Below are 17,394 nucleotides of genomic sequence, written 5' to 3' on the forward strand. Positions count from 1 at the left end.
TCCCTGATCACCTTTCTCTCAAGGAAGTCCTCTCCCACTGCACTTAGGACTTTGCTAGTATCTCTTTTGCCCAGCCAAAAATATTGTAAAAGGTAATTTGCAGTCAGGTGTTTGAGCACATATATAACTATGGATTCTTACTGACCTCGAACATAGGTTTAAAAGTGGTCATATCACATGCCCTGTGATCTTCCCAGTGACTGATACAGTTTGGTAAAAAATTGACCATGGAGAAAGGCTGGTTTGCAGGATCTGTGCTTATTAGTTTCATGTATACTTTTCAGAATGTAAACCATACTATATTGCTTAGGGAAACTGTTCAACCCTGATACTTTATCCTGGTTCATTAGGTTAGTCAAGATGAATGAAAATCAAACTGTTTAGGCATTTTAACTTCAGGTGTAACACAGTAGTAAGTTTTTGGACCCGTTGTGTTTTCCCTCTGTTTTACAAACGATGTACAGCTCTCATTGGTAGGGGCTGTAAGATGTTTCCCAGATTGAAAGATCTTGTATAGTAAACTAAATGACCTGGATTGTTACCCTGTGTACTAATGCAGCTACCCCACAAATGCCTTGGATACATTAATACCCTTATTCAGTGCTGTCTGGGATAGAATTTCCCACCATAGAAAAATGCTCTTTTTAGAGTGGCTCCATCCACAGCCTACATTCAAAGAAGACTCAAAAAGGAATTCTTCCAGTTATGTACTGTCTGTTGGACACCTTAAAATTAACCACTAAAACAGCTGCTTTGTTGTTTAGTACCTACCAAACGTTATATACAGCTTCTTTCATTTCATTCCCCTATCACTCGTAAGGGAGTACCATTATATCTCATTAAAAACTTCAAATTAGGTAAGTCACAACATGATGTTCCTTGCTGCTTTCTAGAATGACCTTTAAACTTTACTGTGAAACCACATCTCGATAGTAGAATCCATTTGTTTATATCCTTCATTCACAAGAATACAGTGGCCTGACTTTTCAGAGACCTCCAATCATCCTTGATGTTGGTGAAAAGAGTTCTTTAGTGAGACTGGCAGCTAGCTGGAACCACTTCCCACAGATCCTTATGAAAATAACAGGATATACTAGTTTCATGCAGAGGTTTGGGATATACCTAAAAAGGAACCATCGGCCCAAACATGATTGGAATAAACATGAAGTTTATTACTAAAATAATCCTTAATAGTTAACTGTAGATAATTTATCTTTGTATGTAAATATATATATTTTCCCTAAACAATGTTAATAAAGTGTCTTCAAGGGTATTTTCCAAGATTTTCTTTATGAACTAGGGATTTTTTTTGAAAGCTCTGTATCACCCTGTGTGTTCTATATTCAGTAATGATAATATTGTTGCAACTGCCATTCTGCCTGGGTCATAGCTGAAAAGGGTGCGAAGACCAGCCCGTTGACCCAGTTAAATGTGTACAGTTAAAAAGTGGTTTGTAATACTTAGTGTTACGTTTTTTCTCCTAGCATGCTGTCTTGGAAGCAGAAGCTGCTCAGATCAGATCATCAATTTTGGACATGGCTCATTGCATTAGGACTTTTACTGAAGAAATATCAGACTACTCCAGAAAACTATCTGCCATTGTACGACAAATTGAAGGAGGTGAACAGATTGTGGAAGGCAGCACTGGAATGGCACACACTGAACATGTAAGAAAAAATGGTCAAGTTTTGCAAGTTTACTAGTTGTCTGCACCAGTTTTGGTGGCCAAGATTTATTATACTACAAAGAAACTTTTAAACATAGCTTGCACTTTTCTTTTTCAGCAAACTGCTATTATTTAATTATTACTAGCATTAGTGTTATTAAGCAGAGAATCATAGTCAAGTATCTTTAACAGATGAATTAGTGAATTACTAAACTGAAGCCGATTAATTGTAAATAATACCACTTGAAATGTGTGGTCACTTAATCCAGTTACTTTTTTAGAAACTTCATATAGCATGATTGATTAATTACTTGATGTAATCAATTGCTTTAGTTGTGACATTATCCCTGCATGTTATACATCCTAGAATGCTTTTTTTTTTCAGTTGCATGTTGGCTATAAGTTTAGCATAGTAAATGTCCAGATTTTAATCTTAGTAAATTATAGGATGTTTTGTGGGAGGGTGGCCTTCCACTTTGTAAAACAAAGTTTAGTTTTAGATTTTCTACAGTAAAATTGGTTAAATTAAACAATATGAAGTGTAAAAGTTGTGGTAATCCATAGGACTGGACATTACTGCAGATTTAAATGTTATGGAGCACTGCAATGAGTTCTGAATAATCAAACTGTTACGTTGCACTCAAATTGAAGTGTGTAACATATGCCAGACCTGGTGATCTGATTTCAGAGTTCCAGCTGTAAGCACTGTGATACCGTAGGACTTAAACTGTAGGAGAGAGTGGACTTATCTCAACCCTTAGGTTGCATTTCTCCCAATGATTTGGTTCCAGTATTGTTTAAGAAGCAGAAACCTGCTTATACTTCATAAAACATTCATTTCCTTTTATTGAAATCAAAGGAAGGGAAAGACCATACACTTTTGTTTAATCTTAACTTCTCGCATACTTTGGCAGAGGAATTTCTCCCTGCCTGCATGACATAGCACAGATGCTGGGGAATATGTAGTTCTCCCTGTCGGGTACTGCCCGCAGTCTTGCATAGGCAGTTAAACCTATTGATGTTAGCAGATTAGTAGTTGCAGTTGAAAAAAATATAGTGTTGTGAAACTGTTCTCCAGTGCCTTTATTGCAAAGAGAAATAAAAACCATATCAGTTCACTTAGTTGATAGGGTTACCACTTGGTCTGTCATTCTGTAGAGAAGTACTGATTTGGGGAGTTCTGTCCAGGAAGGAGGGGCATGAAAAAGGCCAAATATCTGGATACTTTTACAAAAAAAAATATTGATACTTTTACAAAAAAATATATTTTCTGACATTTCTCTAAATGTCAGAGAAAGCTGTGGTACTACATTTAAGTTATATTAAAATAATATCATACCATTTCCATTTGGATTCATTAAGGGCAGGTCATACTTACTCAACCTGGTAGATTTTTTTTAAAGGTCACCAAACCAGTGGATGAAGATAAAATGATACACAGCACATACCTTGACCTGGCCAAAGCTTTTGACACAATTCCCCAATTGAGCATAGTAGAAGAGCTAAATAAATGGAGTATAAACTCCTGTGTTGCCCACTGGATTGCCATCTGGCTCCTAGATATGACACAGGAAGTCAAAATAGGGGAAGTTACCTCCACAAAGAGGCCAATCACCATTGGACCCCCCCCTCCCCCGAGTTCTGTGCTTGGACATCTCCTGTCTGGCAATGCCAAAGGGCCCGGGCTGACTAAGTTTGCAGATGACTGCAAGCTAGGAGCAGTCATTGAATCCCAAAATGACGTTGCCATACTGCAAGGTTTGTCCCAAATAAAGAACTGGTGCCAAAATCATGGACTGGAAACTAAATGCCAAAACATGCATTATTTCCTTTGGAAAGTCATCTACCCCAGGGAACTACCACATTGACAGTATGCCCCTAAGAGTTGACACAGTTGTTTGGGATGTGGGAACTTGTGTGAACAATCTAACTTTTGACCAACATGTGTCCATTATTGTAAGAAAATCTTTCTCTATTGCACAGCTTATAAACAAAGGGATTCAGCCTAGATATAGAGATGTTATTGTCTCCCTTTACTCAGCCTTCATTAGGCCAATCATTGAATGTTATACCCCCTCTGGCTTATATCTGTCCAGAAGCATGCTACAACTGGAACATCCACTGAGAAACTGTACTAAAAGGATACAGGATCTAAACCACACGTCCTACATGGACTGACTTAAAACCCTGTCACTTTACTCTTTCCTACAGACTGCTAAAAGTGACCAGTGTCTGGCATACAATGCATCCATCGACCCATTACTGATGGATTTACTGCACGTCAGCAAGTCAGTTGACTTTAGATCTAGGGACCTATACCTCTTCTGCAACATCAACAGAATGGTTTCGAGAGACAGGTATATCTTTGTGGATACCAGTGCTCTGGAACAGACTCTGTCCATATTCAGTACCAATTTGGATGAATGGAAGTCCACCCCAGGTCTGCCACCTCTACTACTAAGGGATAGAGGCTGCTTCTAAATGCTTTATCCCATGCATGGGTCCCCTCAAATTATTTGTGGTATGATGCCAGTTAATCTCATTAGGGATAAAATACAATTATTGAACGTGGGATGGGTAAGGCCTATCTGTAACTAAATGGGACTGATTCATTTGGGCAGAAAAAGGGAAATTTGCTAGGCTTAAAATGGTTCGCAGGGCAGCAAGGCTAGTACTTGTCCATAAACCTGTATAAAGTAGTGTAACAAACATTGCACATCATTGAATCTTTATTTTGGTAGCAAGATGATAAAAAATAATTCATCTATCGTCAATCTTCACATAATCCTTGACTGTGGGCTCTGTTCCGAGCCTTGGAACTGACTCTGCTGTTTACTTCAGTTTGTGCCTTCCAAACTCTGAAGCTAGGCTCTACCCATAATGCTACTCTCTAAATTACCCCAGATCTCATTTGACGCTTCGTGCGTCAGACGCGACCAATATCTCTCAAGCTTTGGCAGTTATTCAGAGTAAGTTTTTTTTTCCTCTGATTTTCACTAATTTTCTATAAAATCCTTTTCTTATGTCTGTAGTTATTTTCCTAGATGCATTAATCTTTCTACCTGCTCTCGCTTTCTTTCTGTGCGCGTGCGATCTTTTCCCCTTTTCCTCTACTGTTGGGTAGATTTCTGTACTTTCCATTGCTGGCACTCTCTTTTCTTACCTGTTTTGTTATTTTCTGCCTACCATAGTTGGTACCCTTTTCTCTCTCCTTTGTCTACCAAAAAAAAAAGGAACCCTCGCTATCCCCTCTTGAGAGTGTGTGTGTGTGTGTGTGTGTGTGTGTGTGTGTGTGTGTGTGTGCGCGCGCGCGCTTTTATCAGCATTAAGCCTTCTTTTTCGGAAATGGCCGATAAATCTAATGTGCCTGATAAACCTTCTAAGGGCACTTCTAGTTTTAAGAGGGGCCAGAAGTGCAACAGGAAGATGCCCAGTTCAGATGGGCATATCTGGTGTGCGTTACCTAGGTGCTGTACACCTCCAGGAAAACTGCTGCATCTGTCATGGTTTCTCTGCCAGGAATTTAACTGAGCAGAGAAACTAATTTTGAATGGTTTATTAAAAGGGGAATTCGAAGGGGCCATATCTGGGTCTAAGACCGAACCCAGCTCATCCTCTTCTTCCTCCTTTTCTAAACTGAAGAAACGCTCACCTTCGGTTCCAGGCAGTTCCTCAGGACTGCCTGAAAAGTTATCTTAACAACCTATGTTGTTGACAGTTCCCTCGGCACTGGTAGGCAAGACAGACTTGGCACCTACCACTACTTCAGACATGACCATGTCCTCGGCACCAGAAGTTTTGTCAGAACTGAAGCAGACCACTTTGATATTGATACCAACAATGAAGTATTCTCCTTCGGTCGATCCCTTTTAAGACTGACCACCTAGGCCTCCTTCATTGTCCTCCGATCCATTAAGAGCCTCTCGGAGTCGGACATCATGCGGCTGGTGGACCAGCTGTTTTTTTAGCAAGGAGATTGCCTTCATCTTCGGTTCCCAGCCAAATCAGCACTGGGACCTGTCCTCCGTTGACACTGTCTCATCTTCCTTCTCCAACTCCATTTGAATCTTTGGAGCCCCTGGCACCTACCCAGCTCCGGTACTGGTCTCTTCTCTGGAACCAGGAATTGCCTCGAGCTCCTCCGTTTTTTCAGAACTGGAGGTCTCGTGGGGTTGAGACTTCATTGCCAGTTCTGAGGGGCAAGATTTGACTTGCATTTTATTGGAACTGTCCATGCCCGTCTGTACTTCGGCTTTTGTTGGCTCGACCCAGGCTTCTGCTTCAGGGGCTGTCTGTTCGGAGCAGGGTTGGACCACAGTTCTGAAGGAGTCTATTTCTGCTCAGGGCTCCTATCCCTTTATGGGGGGCCCAGCTTTTCAGATTATGGAGAAGGCCTTGTCCATTGTGGACTCCCAGTTCTTGCCATCCCTGTTGGGCCAAACTTTTGCTTCCCCACAGCCAGAGCTACTGTCAGCCTCACCCCTGGGGCAGAGGTCACAAAAGCCCCAGGAAAGACCCACCTTGGTGGTTTCCTCTTTGGATACTTCCCCTGAACATCCCTCGAGGAAGTACATGCGAAGAAGTGCAAGAGGAAGCACTTAGACTTCCCGGAGAAGTTTTTCACTGGGGATACTGATTTTGACGAGGGGGAAGGTTCCTCAGGGTCGCACCTTAATGCTGTTTCCTTTGGGGGCATCCTGAAAATCTTTAAATAGAGGGGTGATGACTGGTCTTCCTCCAGCCATCCTTGGAGGACTCTGTATACCCGGAGGCTCTGTATGCTGACGAGTTCGTTAAATCGATCGCACAGGCACAGTCAGCCTGGAAGATTCCTGACTCCATCGAACCAGTCCCCAAGAGGCCTGACCAGATCCTTTCTGCCCCTAAGGAAGAGCAGCATTGGGCTAATGGATTCCCCATAAACGCCATGGTGATAGCAGCAGCCACAAAGGAGGAACTTACAGAGGAAAGTCCTACTATCCATCCTCCTAACAAGGAGTCCGGGACTATGGATAGGTTCATGAAGTGCATTTATGTTTCATCGACCTTCGCTCTCTGATCTTTGAACTACAGGGCACACTTCACCAGACTTCAGAGAGATCTGATCAAGGAGCTGTCAGATACTCTTGCAGAGCCAGTAGCTGAAGGGGTATGAGACAAAATTGCCTCTCATCTCGCAACCCTTGAAGCAATCTCTAACTTGTCCATGAGGCTAACTGCCCATGCAGCCGAAGGGATGACCAGAGCTGTGGGTTCAGGCATAGTCATTAGGAGACATGCCTGGATGCTCCTGTATGACCTTGCAGAGCCATTTAAATCTTCATTCGTCAACGTCCCATTTGACGGAACATCCCTTTTTGTACCCAAAGTAAAAGACTCACTGGCCAGATGCAAGAAAGATGGAAAGACTTTCTGCTGTGGGCATGCACTTCCACACTCCTCAACATCCCTACTGCAGGAAGCATAGAAGTGGGATGGTATGGTTCAAAACTTCCAAGGGCCTTTCTAGGACTTGCGTGGCAAGGACTTCCCCCGGGGCAGACGGGGAAGTAACAATAGAAGATGCCGTCCTAGAGACAGAGGTGGTTCCAGTGATTCTTTCTCTGGTAACTCCTACTAGCACTCCTAAATGAGGCCCGATTTCCTTCCTCTGGAGGCTATCTGGGGATGATGATCCTTGCATCAGTCTGCCTGGCTACAAATAACATCAGACAAATGGGTGCAAGGGATCATTTCCAGAGGTTACATTATTCCCCTTTCCTCAGTTCCAAAAACACAAAAAGACTCCCAGACATTCCACCCAGTCACAGGGAAACAGCAGTTTTAGAAATTCAAAAAATGCTCAAAAAGAGTAATCCAAAAAGTCCCACCAGACCAAAGAGGACAGTTCTTTTTAGTGCCCAAAAAGACAGGGGACTGAAGACCTATTTTAGATCTCAGCCAGTTCAACAAGACAGTTCAGCAAACCAAATTCCGGATGGTCTCGGTACAGTCAATACATCATTTTTGGAAAAAGCTGATAGTTCTTTCAGGATGCGTATTACTATATCAAAATGGACAAATACGCCAGGAGATTCTTTGTGCTTTCGGCTGGGAGATGGTAATTTCCAGTTCAGAGCCCTGCCTTTTGGTCTCGCCACAGCCCCCAGGGTGCAAATGCATGATAGTGGTAGCAGCTCATCTCAGACTGCTGGGATTTCAAGTTTTTCCTTATCTTGATGACTGGCTCTTTACCACTACCACCAGGCATCAACTAGAACAAGCAAGAGATTACGCCCTGCATCTTTACACTTCTTTAGGCATTTCAATAAATTAAAAAGTCAAACTGCAACCTGCACAACAGCTGGAATTTATCGGAGCTCTGTTAAATACAGTTACAGGAATTGCTACACTCCCAGTAGAAAGGCTCCAAAAGATCAGATCACAAGTAAACCATATTATTCAGAAGAGAAGTGTTCCAGCCAGACTCATCCTGCAGATGCTAGGCTTGATGGCAGCCTCAGTTACTGGAGTTCCCATGGTCAGATATCACATGCAAATTCTCCAATGTCATCTGGCCTCCCAATGGTCATTAATGAATCAGCCAATGTTGCATCGCATCTTGATCACCAATCACTGCAAACAAGACCTGACATGGCGGATTCATTCCACAGAGATCCTTTCCGGCCATCCTTCTACAGCTCCAAGCCATAGTGGTCACGGATGCTTCCCAGATAAGGTGGGGTGGGGGGCATTATTTTGGGAAGGACAGTCCAAGGCACTTGGTCCCAAACTGGAAGACAATTTGCACATTAGTGTTTTAGAGATGAGGGCAGTTCTCTTAGCGTTGCAAGCATTTCAAGATGCCCTTCCCCTAGGAACAGTGGCAGTTCAGATGGAAATGGCTATAGTCTGGTACATCAACAAATGAGGAGGAACCAAATCTTGCACACATTGTCAAGAAGCCCTCAGAGTTTGGCAATAGGTGATTTTTTCCACTCACTTTCTCACAGCAATGCATATTCCGGGGAGCTCCAAAGCGATAGCGGACAAGCTAAGCAGAACTATTTTGATGCGTCATGAGTGGTGTCTCAATCCTGTGGTGACTGAAAAGACCTTCTGTCACTGGGGCAAACCTTACTGCGATCTGTTTGCTTCCCCTCTGACCAACAAGTGCAGCAGTTACCTTGTCCTGAACCCCCCCCCCCCCCCGGGAGAGTCATGGAGAGATGCTCTTCTCCATGATTGGCCACCCCGGATTTCTGTACGTCTTTCCTCCAACTGCCCTGATATCTCAGTTTCTAAAGAAAGTCAAGAGGTTGAAGAACACAATAATCCTCATTGCCCCGTTCTGGCCTAGACAAGTTTGGTTTCCCTTCATTTGGCCTCACCTACTAAACCTTGGATTCTGAACCCAACTCTGGATCCGTTATCTCCTCCAGAAGGAATGGTTAATCTGAATTTCCAACATCTCAAGCTCACTGCGTGGCTCCTCCAGTTCCCATGATTGCGAAGCATTCTTCCCTTTCCTCTCCCATCCATCAAATCATTTTGGCCCATCCCAAACATTGTACTAGGAAAGTGTACCAGAGTAAATGGGGAAAATTTGCTAGATGAGCTCTAAACAATGATCTGGATCCTAATACAGTCCCTGTACATAAAGTATTGGATTTTTCAGGCTGATCTTTATCAAACTGGATCTTCAGCCTCTACCATTCAGGACCATCTAGCTGTGATATCTAATTTCCATGCTGGTTTTGATGGTTCTTCAGTTATGTCACAAACTTTGTAAAGCCTTTTTGAAGGGAATCCTAATGTTAAGATCTCCATTTAAATAACACTGTCATTGTCCATGCTGGAGTGAATGACTTGAGACGTACCTCCCTGGACTACATGAAAAGAGACATGGAAGAGCTCTCTGATCATGTGGCCCAGGCAGGTATGACCCTAGCCCTGAGTAACATCCTGCCTTCGCCCAGAATGATACGACAATATAAGGACAAAATGATTGACTTCAACAATTGGCTAAGCTTCTGGTGTCATTCAAAGGGGATCCAGTATCTGCCTGGGAAGACATGATCAACAAATCACAATGCTTTGTCAGAGATGATCTGCACCTGTCACCCCTGGGATTCAGGTTACTGGCTAAACCTCTTGCCACCCCTATAGTGCCTTTTTTAGGCAAGGTTCAAAGGACAAAACCACCACCGTAACAGATGCAAGCATGCAAAATCTGAAGGTAATGCTACTCAATGCTAGAAGTCTAAACCTCAAAATGCACTCTCTCAAGGCACTCCTAAAAATGGAGAACATAGATATCTGTGCAGTAACTGAGATTTGGTTCAAAGCTCTAGAGAGCACCCCTGCAATACCAGGCTACAACTCTTACCACACTTTTCGGCCACAAAACCAAGACTGAAACACTAAAGGTGCAGGAGTGCCCATATTCACCAAGGATATTCACACCTCCAGGCTAGTTGCCCAACACAATGCATCTGAAATTCTCCAGATGCAACTAACACTAGGTAAGACTGCAGTCCAAATTGTAGCTTGCTACAGATACCCCACCATGCCCCAAGATTCTCACTACACCTTTCTAAACATACTGGAAAATATTAAGATACAACCAAACACCCTAATACTGGGTGATTTCAACTACCCTGCCATTAACTGGGAAAACTACTCTGGTACCAACTCCTTTTCCCAACGGTTCTTGGAATTCATAAATTCCAACACCCTTGATCAACTAATCCATTGTTCCACCGGAGGCTCCAATATCCTAGACCTGGTCATTACCAACATGGGAGATAGATGTTGCACACCAGTGGTCACCCCCTCATTGGTCAGGTCTGACCATAAGCAAATCACCCTTGACATCCACATCCCACACCCACTCCCCAGTAAGGAAACCTCCTTAAACTTCTCCAAAGCCAACTTCATGCTACTGAAGTCAGAAGTGACAAACTTCATGACACCCATGCAGATGGGATCTGAAAGTTCAACTGCAGAATCTTACACTAAGGCACTGTATGAGCACATCCACTCGTGCATGAATCGTGCTATCCCAAATAGGCCCAAGATGTTCTCCTCCAAAAAAAGGAAGCCAATCGGGTGGTCCCCTGCTAAAAACAAACTATACAACAGAAGGAAGAAACTGTTGCAGAAAAGAGGAAAATCCCAGGATGCAAAAAACTCCCTCACCAGCCTCAGTAAGAAGCTGAGATCCCTCATAAATTCCTCAAAAGCTAGTTACAAAAATAAAATTGCCAAAGACCACCACAAGGCATTCTATAGTTTAGTCAAGAATCTAAATGGCAATGCTCAGATCTGCTCTGAACTTCAACAGAATGGCATTAAATATACTGATCCCAAGGATATTGCCAATATCCTGGCAGATTGATTTAGTGCCAACTTCACCCCCCTCTCACCCACTAAAGGGCCCATCTCAATACCAAAAGATTACCAAATTCCAGTAATCACAGCCACACAGGTAGAAACCGCACTCCCCAAAGCTATGAATACAGCATCCATGGGACCAGATGACATCCCAGGCTGTGTACTACATGAACTACAAAATGAACTGGCACCGGCCCAGACCGCAGAATCCTTTATAAACGCATTCTATGAACACCTTCAGGAATGCATGGATCATGCGATCCCAAATAAAACCAAGACCCAATCCTACAAAGGCAGACATCCTGTCTGGTGGACCCCAGCCATAAACAAACTATACAGTAGGAGGAGGAAGCTACTAAATGATAGAGCAAAATCCCAAAAAGGGAAGCCATCCCTGATCAGTATTAGCGGCACTCATAAAATTGTCTAAGGCCAGCTTGAGAGAAAAATTGCACAGGACACTAAGGATAATCACAAGGCTTTCTTTAGTTATGTTAGGAACCTGGGTAGGAATTAATTAGTCAAATGACAAAAATACACTGAACCCACAGACATTGCTAACATCCTAGCTGACAGGTTCAGCGCAATCCCCCCCCCAAAACATAGCATCAATGGGACCAGGCGGTGTCCCGGGCTGCCCCTACATGAACTCCAAGAAGAGCTAAACCCAAACATAAAACTACTGTTCAATCTTAGCCTTACTACAGGATATGTGCCCAAAGAGTGGCATACAGCAACAGTGGTCCCTCTCCATAAAGGTGGTACCTCAACGGATCCTGGAAACTATCGCCCCATAAGCCTGACTAGCTTGGTCTGCAAAGCTATGGAAAGGATCATCATGGACCTCATAAATAAAGATATTGGGGACCGGCAGATCCTGCCTCTTAAACCTGGTTGATTTCCACAGCCTACCTGGACCTCGCAAAAGCCTTGACATAATAATACCCACTGGCGGGCAGATAAGCTCACCAGCAAGCTTAAATATATGTCCCCTATCACTAGATGGTTTGCAACTAAGGGACAGAACCAACCACATGTTAGAATTGCTGGAGCCATGTCAGATTCCCAACCCAGTTACAGTACAAGTCCCCACCAGTCCTGCCTGGGACCTCCTCTCTCTATATATATATATTTATACAGGCCAGGCCAACATGGAAGGACTGTGGCTGACTGACCAAGTGCATGACACTGCACTGCACCGACCTAGCCAAGCCAAGCGCCGCCAAGCATCCTCCAAAAGGGCCTCATAGAAACAGACAACTGGTGCCAGAGCCATGGCCTCAAGCTAAATGCCAAAAAGTGTATAGTCATCCCTTTGGCATAAACAAAGTGTCTACAAATTACCACATAGGTGGTAATCCATTAAGTACAGAAGAAGTAATTAGGGACCTGGGGACCCAAGTTGATAGAAGTGGTTAGAAAACATTTTATATAGCCCACCTAATCATGAAGGGATTCACATCTAGATCAGGGAGGTCATCGTGCCTCTTTACTCATCCCTCATCAGGCCCATAATGCCCCTTTGGGATGTACCTTACCAGACACCTGCAGCAACTGGAAAGACCCCAAAAGTACCTCACCAAGAGGATCAAAGGGCTCAAACAGATGCCATATGCTGAAACTCCAGCTCTACTCAGTGGCATACCACCTGTTCAGAGGCGATCTGTGCCTGACGATAAAGCCATGTCATTGAGCTACGGCTCGAGACTTGAACCTCAGCACTGAAATAAATAGGACATGCTGGAGGACAGATCACTCTGGAATAAAATCCCAGTCCAGGTTAGGCAGAGTCCCTCATTGACTCTCTTCAAGAGGAATCTTGATGAGTGGATACAGAGGCACAGTATACTAACCTCAAAAAGGGCATAGCAAAATAAATTTTAAATGTTTCAAACACAGAACCTATGAACCTAAGTGTCATGTTTAATCATAGCCTCACCTCAGGCTTCGTGCCCACTGAGTGGCGCACAGCTACAGTTATCCCACTCCACAAGGGGGGATCCACCTTTGATGCCGGGAACTACCGTCCCATCAGTCTGACTAGCCTGATCTGCAAGGGCATGGAACGCATTGTCATGGAACTTATAAACAAAGACATTGGCAACCTTCAAATACTGGACCCCACCCAGTTTGGGTTTGTGAAGGGCCGATTTTGTCTCCTGAACCTGGTTGACTTCTTTGAATCAGTCTCCAGAGCTGTGGATGAGGGTAAGGTGTTACACACAGCCTATCTGGACCTTGCCAAAGCCTTCGACACCATCCCCCAGTCTAGAATCATAGATAAACTTACTAAGCTTGGCATAAATCCCTACGTCACTCGATGGGTTGCCAACTGGCTTACTGACAGAACCTAGATTGTAGAAGTAGCCAACTCCAAATCCAGCTCCAGACAAGTGGAGTACCTCAGGGTTCAGTCCTGGGACCACTCTTGTTTGGCATCTACTTCTATGAAGTACAGGCCAGCACTAAGGGACTCTGGCTAACAAAGTTCGCAGATGACTGCAAACTGGGAGCCATTATTGAATCCCCAAATGATGTGGATATTCTACAAAAGGGCCTTACATAAACAGATGCCTGATGCCAGAGCCATGGGCTCAAGCTTAATGCCAAGAAATGTATAGTTATCCCCTTTGGTAAGAAACATGTACCCATGAATTACCACACAGGTGGCAGTACACTAAACATCGAAAGTGTGATGAGAGACTTAGGGACACAGGTGGACAGTGGTCTCACTTTCGATAACCACATCGCCACAACAGTCAAGAAATCCTTCTCTGTGGCACACCTCATTACGAACGGCTTTTCATCCAGAAAAAAGGAGGTCTTTGTCCCACTGTACTCATCCTTCATTAGACCCATTGTAGCGTATAATGCCCCATTTGGTATGTACCTCACAAGACATCTGCAACAGCTTGAAAGGCCACAGAAATACCTCACTAAAAGAATCACAGGCCAAAACAGATACCATATGCTGACAGTCTAAAAAAAAAAAAAAAACTGCAGCTATACTCTGTGGCATGTCGTCTACTCAGAGGTGATCTGTGCTTAACATACAAGGCCATGTCAAACCCTGAGCTGTTGGACATGCTCCACTCAAAGAAATCCCAATCCCTCAGAGCTACACGCTCCAGGGATCTAAACCTTGTTCATCACAATGAACAAAACATGCTGGAGGGATAGGTTCCTGACCCAGAGACTCCCCAGACTCTGGAATAGACTGCCCATACATGTCAAACAGAGTGCCTCCCTGGCCCTCTTCAAAAGGAACCTTGATGATTGGATGGGAGATAGGAAATTTACCCCAGGGATCATGTCAGTTGCCCTGCTAGACAGGGGTCCAGAGAAGTAAATATTGTGGGAAGAAATATCCAGGGAATTGTTATGGCTAGGCTTGTATAGGCCCTAGGGCCGATAGCCTAGTACCAACCTATGAACCTATAAGAACCCATTGCTCCATGGGATTTACTCCCAGTTCTCCAATCTTACTGTTCCTGTTTTGAACCATCAGCCACATGAGACTTGGAAAACTTTATTTTTAGTAGCTATCACCTCTGCAAGAAGAGCATCTGAAATTCAAGCCTTGTCCTGCAAATCCCCTACATAATATTTCACAAAGACAGGGTCTCCTTCAGGGCTAATTCTTCCTTCTTGCTAAAGTTAGTTTCAGAATCCAATATCAGTCAAACATTGCACTTACCAGTCTTTTCCTTAGTTTCTCAAGTAGAGGACAGTATTGTCTACATTTATTAGACATTCGTAGACGGTTACATTTTTATCTTCACAGAACAAAGGATTTCAGAAAATCTGACCAACTATTTGTTGCCTTTTCCTCACTTTCCTTGGGTAACCCAGTTTCTAGGTTACCTTGGCTAAATGGTTCAGAGATTGTATCATGTTTATCTTCAAAGGGACTTCACCCTCCACGCCATGTGAAAGCCCACTGAACTAGAGCTGTAGCAGCTTCTGTAAGTTTTTCATGCCAGAGCTTCTTTGGATGACATTTGTGCAGCAGCCACATGGTCTTCTCCTCATACTTTTTATCACTCATTACAAACTGGACTCTAGGGGACGTTTGGTGCTTAGGAATATTCTTCAGCAAGACCTCCCAATATTCAGATAGCTAGGGACTCTCTCCCACATTCATGGATTACGTGAAGAATGACCACATTGGATAAAGAAGTTATGCCTTACCATAACGTTCGTCTGTGTTCTCTATCTTCACTAATCCTTGACACCCCCCACTTTCCCCGGCCTGGGACTCTCTTTTGAGGCTGGCTTCATAGTAGGGACACAGATTTGGTCTCTTATTTTTTTTTTATTGCTATTTTCTGTCTGTCTGCCGGTAATTTAGTTAAACTCAATCTGATGTAATTTAGAGAGGAGCGTTATGGGTAGTGCCTGGTTTGAGAGTTTGGATGGAGCTAGCTAAAGTAAATGGCTGAGTCGGGCTCGAGCCTCAACTGAACCCACAGTCGAGGATTAGTGAAGATCGATAACACAGATGGAACGTTATGGTAAGGCATAACTTTTTTTTTTCTTGTAATGATGGCATGTTTTTTTCTGCACAATCTCAAGTTTCAATAAAATTGGCCTATTGTGGACATCTAAAAAGATGGCAACCTAATAGCTGACCATATACTTTGTATAACGATCGACTTTGTAAGTAATATTTCTATAACTACACTGGTTTTATATAAAATAGTGTTAGTCTTACACACACAAGCACTGATTTGTCATGCTCAAAAAGTATGGTTTTAATGAATGTTAGTATGCTGAAGTATAACAAATCAAGGGGTAGCAATGGAACGGACGTGGGAAAATGTAATGTACAAGGGTATTTGTGCGTTAGTGTAAAAAATCTACCATCACAAATTGAAGAATAGAAAGTTGTAGGTTTGTATTGTGCTTGTGAAATACTTTTGAGCAAAAATAAGTACATTAGCACTTTTCTTCAAAGTTCAGGATAACAAAAAATCTTCATACTGTAGCAGACTCTGGTTTGTTGAGTAGCAGAATTTATTTGATGCATCTATTAACAGCTCTTGGATTACAGTGCTAACTCTGGTGCCTCAGGAAGAGTATGGGAGAGAGTCTGTTGATGCTTGTACCACTGGACTAAAACATGCCAATCCTTACAAAAGCCTGTAATTTAAATATTTACTTTGGCTGCAGTTGTAACATTGGTCTGAATGGTTTAAAACCGGTTCTGAGAGAATTGTGTACAATGGTCATTATGTAATAAAAATGCAAATGATCCTACTGCAGAAGGATGTGTAAGATGCCTGTGACTCACCCTGTTGTTGTTCTGTCTCCGTGAACTAGGAAGCCAACGTAACTTTTTATGTCCGGCATGATTCATGTAGAGGGAACATGAAATTGGTTCTGGGAAGGGGAAACTAAAGCACTTGAACAAGAGCATGTTAATTTGTCAGGCCCTGTGTCAGCCATTTTGTGAAAAAAACATTAACATTTTATAAGAAGCACACAAGTTATTTTATTGCATTAAAATAACACAGAAAACAAACAGTTGAAAAATATGTATTTTTTGAGTTCTAAGGTGGAGTTTTCCTTTAAGACCAAACAGGTCACAGAACTTTCTCAGGCCTTCATATTCTGCCTCTAATTCTTATAGTGGACTTTGCAAGTGGAAGAATCTAGTTATTTCTGGCCACAAAATATTTGCTCATACATTGATGGTCTCTTGCCTGCTTTAATGGAAAATTCAGATCTGTGATAAAACATTTATAATTCCAGATTCTTTCAATGCCTGTATTTTAAAATTTTGAGGGGATTCTGGTGATTTTCTAACAGTGTTTTTCCCATAAACATATTTTTTTAATCATCATTTCATGCAGGCCTTTAGCCTTATTAGAAGTCTCAACTTCTAACACCAAGTACCATTGTGGTAAGGAAGTCTGTCCCCAGCAGACATGACACTAAGATGTATTCTGACTGCAGGAGATTTAACGAATGCTAAAAAGTACCATAGAAGTGCACTACAGGTATTTTTGATTACCAGAATGGACAGCAGAGCTAGTAGCCTCTCTTCAGTTGAAACCAGGGGAGAGAAACTCCACAATAAAATACAAAGTACAGTTTTACAGTTGACCGCTTAGAGTCCTTCCAACTTTGGCCATGTTTATACGTGTTAATTGAGTAAAGCAGTAATGAGAACAGGAGCTGTAAAACATATTGGAGGCTGCTTCTAATGGATAGCTGTGTTCTTTTTTGTCACTAAGTCCTCAACCTTTATCAGATGGATAACTGACCTCTGCCTCTATTTTGTCTTCACTTCTGCCCATCGGCAAACTCTATTTGATAGATTGATTCTGATAAATTAACAGCTATCATAA

The 17,394-nt window shown here is 42.7% G+C and overlaps 1 protein-coding gene across 2 annotated transcripts in view; it reads left to right on the forward strand.

Annotated features, from left to right (window-relative positions):
- Positions 1-17,394, forward strand: part of TRIM23 (tripartite motif containing 23) — a 759,378-nt gene that overhangs the window by 221,886 nt on the left and 520,098 nt on the right. For both annotated transcript variants that reach the window (XM_044063360.1, XM_044063361.1), the window contains exon 5: positions 1,485-1,667. In XM_044063360.1, the coding sequence (XP_043919295.1) occupies positions 1,485-1,667 (183 nt within the window). The remainder of the gene's footprint in view (positions 1-1,484; positions 1,668-17,394) is intronic.

This window comes from Protopterus annectens, chromosome 2.part1, assembly GCF_019279795.1.
Source record: "Protopterus annectens isolate FY-2018-M chromosome 2.part1, PAN1.0, whole genome shotgun sequence".
Classification (NCBI taxonomy): domain Eukaryota; kingdom Metazoa; phylum Chordata; order Ceratodontiformes; family Protopteridae; genus Protopterus; species Protopterus annectens.